The following is a 6,558-nucleotide window of genomic DNA, read 5'->3' as shown; positions in this document are numbered from 1 at the left end:
GGAAAGAGGAAAGGTATTTTTGAACATGCTCTGGAAGATGGTGGGACTTACAGCTATCTATCACTGAGGAAAACTGTACAGAAATTACAGTGCTGTGGGGTAGGGAGCTGATTTTTTGGAGAATTTTGTCAATTACTCTCAGCAAAACCCTTGGCTGGAGGATTTGCAATTCATTTACATGGATTTCGGTACAGCAGCAGAGGATCTGTCTCTGGTATAAAACAGATGCCATATCATACATGTAGTTATATCACACCTCTAGGGGTTAACACAAAGCCATGGAAGAAATACGGTTACCAGGTCGAAGCCTGCCAGGGTGTCTGGGAATTGGGCTCTGAGTGCCATGGCAGTGACGATGGCTTCTTTAATCTGGGAAACATTCAGCATCCTAAAAAGCAAGAGAGAGAAAGCAGTGCAGAGGCTGGCTCCCTTGGGCCTGCCTTCTTTGAGTCTGAGATGTGAAACAGGACCCCCAGGGGTACTTCCAAAATGCAGGTTCCTCTTGAATCTGACAACCAGCCTCAGGTCTCCAGAGTAACAGCAGTAGAAAATTGATCCTATGAAAGGAAACCCCTGAATGACCAGGAAATGCCTGGCTAGACCCTGCTGTCACTTGGGTTGAGGCACGCTTGCCTGAGACTCACTGGCTTTCCCATCTGCTGAGCAGGGAACACAACAGCATGGAGAGAAAATGGTCAAATATTTTTTTTCCTCTTGACTGTTTTGCCAGGCAGTGGGATGGTAGCTGCATTTCGAGAGAGTCTTAAATTCAGATTTCTTCCAGCCCTACCAGACTTAAACATCACAGTTCATTTTGCAGACTGTCCGTACCCACGCTGGCCAGAGGCAAGCCAGCTCTGAACTGGAAAGGGCATTGCGCCGAGCTGGACCGAGTAAGGGCTGCTGAGGGGTCTGTTATATTTGCTCCGGATCACCCCATATGACTTGACGGTATCTGGCTGACTCCAGGCACAGCCTTGTGCGCGCCTGCGAGCCGCAGCACGAGCATGCCTTACAACGGCTGCAGGGAGGGCAGCGCTGCAGGGGCCCACCCGACCTTCGCAGTACCGAGTGCCCATACTAGGGCACCGGTGTCACTGCTTCAGCTTCCACAGAGCTTGGGAAGAGAGCACACACGGCACATGAGCAGCCCTCCCCTTGCTCATTCCCGCACCTCGGGGCTCAGGCGCTTGTCTCTCCAGCGCAGGCTGTGAGCTAACCCTGGTCACTTCACAAGTACGTGGACTTATATAGATGATTTCTCATCCTCAGCCTTTTACGTGTGCCAGGGAATGCTTCAGGAGTCAACACCCCGGGTCTGACGACGTGTGCAGGCATTACTAACCAACAGCGATTGCCCTTCAGCCCAGCCCTCGGCATCCTTTCTCCTGGCCCGGACCCCTCTCTCCCCACCGCTGCTGTAGCATGACCAGCTGCCCACAGGTGCTTTTAGCCCTGCTCAGCCTCTACCTGTGTGCTGTAAATATAATCTTGGCTCCAAGGAAGTCAGGGTGCTCCTTCACAAACTGCCTGGTCACTTCCCGGTAGGTTGCCACGGACCATGATTTGTTGTGCTGGCTGCCATCCAGTTCGTACACCTGTAGGATGAGAAGCACATGGCAAGCAGAAGTTGGAAGAGGTGTTTTATTGGAAGGTGGGAGAAATGAACTGGAGAAAACCTTGGGAGAAGCAATGTGCTGCGGTGCTGGCAACAGGGGAGAAAAAAAAAAGCAGTCAAATCTGTGCAGAACATTTTCTCCCTGAAGCCTTAAGCAGCTGGCAAGAACCAAGGAGTGGTTTTCCTGCTTCGTCTGTGAGAAACAAGTTTCTCCATGGTTAGACACAGCAACCGAGTGCCCTTGAGTAGCCAGCAGGGACCACAACCTCTCCCTCACGTCTGCATCAAATGGTGGAGCCTTTTGTCCAGCCGGCTGGCAGCTCACACATGCTCCGTGCTTTGCGGTGGCCGTCTGTCAGCCAAGGCAGCCTCAAGGCACGCGAGGACCGAGCTCCATAACCTTCCAGTTGGGCTGGGCTTCTGCTCCCCTCTGCCAGAGGTTTGCTCCGTGACCTTGACTCAGTCATTTAGTCTTGCCACGCTTTCCCAGTTCTCTGGCTGCAAACTGGGAAAAATAATCCTTTTGACGTGCTCTGTCTCATCGGCTTTGTGAGTTCCTCACTACCAGGGCTGTACACAGGGGTTTTGCCCTGATTTCATGCAGACCCTACATGATTGAGACTAACCCACAAAGGCCTTGCCTGGTCTCATCCTTCTCACCTTATTATTCTCTTTCACCCTTCAACTGGTCCACTCCATCTTACTTCCTCTCCAGTGCGGCCTCCTGCATTGATGCCCCTCCCTAAGCCCCTGCACCCCACCACACCGTCGCACCCCCCTTGCAGGCACCAGGAGCCATGGGGTGGCTGCAGAAGGAATTTTCCCCTGCTACAGCCCATGGGAATGCGAGACTTTACACAGCTGAATTTGCAAACACAGCTGGGTTTGGGGGGCTTTTCCACAATGTTTGCTGTTCCGCACTAAATCCCAACTTCCATTTCCTTTACTTCAGGGGCCGCTTTGGGCAGGCTTGCTGCAAGGCGAGCTTTTGCAGAGCGTCAGTGCTGTTATCCAAGCCTTGTAGAGGATCTTCAGCTGCATCCGTCATGCTATTCTCATCACACCCTGCTCACTTTGATTTTCATGGCGAGGTGTTTCCCTTCCCTCTCATCCCTGCTCCAGCTTACCTGGCACTTCCCTGTTGGCACTGCCTGTGGGGGCCAGCAGCCCAGCACACCCCCAGCTCCTCGCATCCCTTGCAGAGCTACCCGGGGCCGCAGGCAGCCTGCCTGCCCGCCTGTACCTCGCAGCACGCCGAGCTGCCGGGTGGGAGCAAGCCCAGGGGCTCAGGAGGCTCCCACGCCTGGAGCCAGCACTGGGGGCTGGATGGGAAGCAAACCTTCCCTGCCAAGCCTTTCTTCAAAAGGCATTACAACCGTGTCTAAGGGCTGCTGGTAAATGCAGGGTATTTTCCAGTCAGGCCCACGCACTCGTATCATCGCAGATACTCTTGGCCCGGAAACCTGTGTGACCTGGGGAAATGCCAGCACTCGTGCTGTCTCACTGCACAGGAATTTTGACATTGCTGTTGTTTTCTCTTTCCAGGTACCCCAAAAACAGATGGCGACTGAGTTCAAAGCAACTGGCTCATGACCAGCCCCCAGCAGAGTAAGAATACATATAGGCTTTTTGGTCTTCTCCCCCTCCTTTTTTTTTTTCCTTTTCAAGACACCCTTCTCATTTCAGGCATGATGGAGTGCCAGCCTGCACCCTGACACTGAGCCCTGTTTTGCTATGGGGCCAGCCGAGCCATGACAGGGCAGGGTTAGGCAGCCCTGCTCCCCAGCCGTTGGGGTGGAGGCAAGCACAAAGCCAGATCAGCCTCCAGATTTGTCACAGCACCTGCCTGTCCACTCACAGGGTGGTGGTGGAAGCCTGCCCAGCAGCAGTGGTGGTTGCTGGGGCACAGACATTCATCTGCAGCTGGCCAGAGCCCACCAGTCACGCAAAGGCAGCGATTTAAGGAAGTTTCTGGCAGGCACGTTCGGGAGTTGGGGCTTTAGCAGGATGTCAGTTTGGCTGCTCCATCCACCTGACACTGTGGTGCCAGCAGCAAGCTGGTACCTGCGTTCCCATGCGTGGCCCACCACCGCCACCTGGTCCTTCATGTTCTGCCGGATGGACCTTGCACGGCAGCTCCATTCCCTTTATAATGGACTGTTAATATCATGGAGGTTGGGGTGTAGTGAGGAGCATGAGCCCCAGATAATTTGTTTTGGCAAGGAATCTGCCTCTCTGACAGAGCTCCCGCCCCCACGCTGCCCCACTTGGAGCTGCTCTGGAGAACTGTATGGAAAAGATGTGCCTGCAGTGTCGAAGTTGCCACTGGATAAGTGGGAACCGTTAGAGCTGAAGAATTGTGGTGGGGTCTGCCAGTGCTTGGGCAGGCATCAGGGCAGCGTGGGATTGTAGGACAATCTCGCCGGCTCCAGGCAACGTGCAGGGAGATGGGTCTAAACTATTCCCAACAGATTTAAGTGGCAGTGAAAAGAGCAGTTCATCGGTCACATAGTCAAAACTGCAGGTTGTCAGCAAACTGTGGAAGACACTGCTTTGCCAATCAGTGTCCTAGCCTGCTCAGAAAAGTCGTTCCGAAATAAGCTGTACATTTCAAATAACATAACTCTTTCAGAATAAGTCTCTATTCAAGATGGGAAATGGTTCCAGAAGAGGTGCTGCGGAACAGGGGATTCTGGTGTGGACCAGCCAAGGGGGATCTTCCCAACCTGCAAGATTTTGACCCAGCTCCCAGTCAGACTGTACCGTGCAGTCTTGTGCTGTTGCCACAGCAGGTATCTTCCTTAACCATTAATAACAAAGTGTCTCTCACTTTCAAGCCCTTGCCTATGCAAATTTCCAACAAAGACCTTTTAATATGCTCATGGTTTTTTCAGCATCCTTAGAAGGGCAGGTATGCAAACATCCAAAAACTAAATCCAAGATAGGGCTTGAGAAAAGTTATGGAGAAGTAAAAGATTTAAAAGAATACCAGAGAAGCCAAAAAGTACGTACCGGAGGCAGGATAGCTCTTATCTCGACATACTGTATGTTATCTTCATAGAGCTCCAGCAGCCCCTGGTAGAAATAGGCCTTGAACACAGGTGCATAGCAGATAAGTCCAGAGGCAATGAGAAAGACTTCTTCAAATCTTTTCCAAATGAAAGTCTGAGAAGGGTAGGCCAGCTCAGGGGCATCTGTCACCAGGGTCAAGTTTCTCAGCAAGCTGTAAAGAGGAAGAATGAGAAGAACAAACAACTCAACTGGCCTTCTGCATGTAAAAAGCCACTGGCTGGCAGCTGGGTGTTCAGCACAGGAGGAAATAGGATTCCTCCAAGGTAGGTGTGAGTTTTATTGTCAGAGACCAAGCTTTGTGGACATGACACTCCCCCACCTGCGTGCTCTGGGGTGCGGCGGGGCAGCAGCTGGGCTGAGGGACACACATGGTTTTGGGCAGGACAAAGAAAAGGTGCAAAGCCGTTTCTGCCACAACAGGGGCCAAATACCGAACGTGGAACCTGTTGGCACCGCAATACATACAGATGCATCGATGACTGGTGCAGCTAGGAAGCATTCAGGTCGTTTTTCTGTCCCCTGTATTTAGTCCTCTAATGGCTGGAACAGATGATAGCTGTACCCTCTGACAGCTACAAAGTCATACGCTACGTGTTGAGCTACAAACTGGGTAAGACTAGGTGTTCAAAGTATCCACACCTTCCTTTTTTTTGAGGGCAAAATGTTAAGGGGTAATGGATCTAGAAAATGAAGTATGATGTTTTTATATCATAAGAACTGCAGTCTGCTACCCGGGGGTATCCTGAATCTGAAAGTAGGCTAGTACATTACTCCTGCAGACAATAGATTCTCCCAAACATCCTCAGTGCACGTAAGAAGTTGTGATCCGCAACCTATCTAAAGGCAGACAGAGTCTCCAGGAGATGCCACGTACTGGGCCACCATCAACCTGCTTACTAAGCCTGTAACTTGCCCTGATACTGTCGTATTGTCAAAATATGTCACCTGATATAAGCAGGGGGAAAATTATTACGAATCAGAAATCCTTTCTGCCCTCAGTGGAACAAACCTGTTATCCTGTCTGTCTTGCTGATAACTTCTTCAGATTCGTCTGCGGGGAAACAACTGGCTTTTCCTTAGCGGGATGGAAACATACTTATTTCCTCCATAGACTCGGCTGGCGTATAAGCCTCTTTCAGAAATCCAGAGAGGCAGCAGGTGGTTTTATCAAGCGGAGTTTAAGGGAGACAATAATTGCAAGATTATCTAGTTGCGGGCGACAGCTTGCGTTTAGGACAGGGTGAATGTCTGTGCCGGAGCGCTGTCCTCTGACAAGCTGAGCGCCTTCCTCCCGCGTGGAGCCTGGCCTCTGGCAGCAGCTCTCCTCCCTCCGCCGGCGGCCACCTGAAGAAGGGTTTGTAGCAAATTTTTCAGTCCGGTGGGCAAAGTCTAAATGGCAATATGGGGGGTGATTAACTTCATGCCTGGGTGGGCAAACTGAAGCCATCGCAGCAAGCTACGGAGCCGGTTGCTTGCAGGTGGGTGGGCTTACCAGTCCGGCCAGGCCTGATGCTTATCCAGTGTCAGGGGCTAAGCAGGTTCAGATAACTTCCACCATGCTTCATCTTTCACCCAAGTGTATTGTTTCCCTTCAATAACACCTACTGATCTCTAGTAATGTTGGATTTCTTGCCCCCCCTATCCTCACGCAGCACTCTGCTCTGTTATATGGAGATGTGGGTTTGATTTGTGCTCTTGTTATCTTCTTCCAGGAAGCTTCTGTGGATGGAATTAAAAACCTCCCTCCTAACAGATGTAAAATGTGAACCGGTCCAAACTCATAACCTAAGACATCCTGGGCAGGCACATCCCTTTTGAGTCCCTTCATCCCGCCTGTAAACCAGAGTCCCTTCCCCCAGCCTCTGCCT

At 51.5% G+C, this 6,558-nt stretch overlaps 1 protein-coding gene across 1 annotated transcript in view; it reads right to left on the bottom strand.

Moving 5' to 3' along the window:
* Window positions 1-6,558, bottom strand: part of CECR1 (cat eye syndrome chromosome region, candidate 1) — a gene marked incomplete at its 5' end in the record, with an annotated part of 15,146 nt that overhangs the window by 3,310 nt on the left and 5,278 nt on the right. The window contains 3 exons of the mRNA XM_010148952.1: window positions 296-388; window positions 1,471-1,598; window positions 4,631-4,841. Of these exons, the coding sequence (XP_010147254.1) occupies window positions 296-388; window positions 1,471-1,598; window positions 4,631-4,841 (432 nt within the window). The remainder of the gene's footprint in view (window positions 1-295; window positions 389-1,470; window positions 1,599-4,630; window positions 4,842-6,558) is intronic.

This window comes from Eurypyga helias, unplaced genomic scaffold, assembly GCF_000690775.1.
Source record: "Eurypyga helias isolate BGI_N326 unplaced genomic scaffold, ASM69077v1 scaffold16993, whole genome shotgun sequence".
NCBI classification, from domain to species: Eukaryota; Metazoa; Chordata; class Aves; order Eurypygiformes; family Eurypygidae; genus Eurypyga; species Eurypyga helias.
Note: the sequence above shows the minus strand (reverse complement) of the source record. Positions and strands in the feature narration are given on the sequence as shown.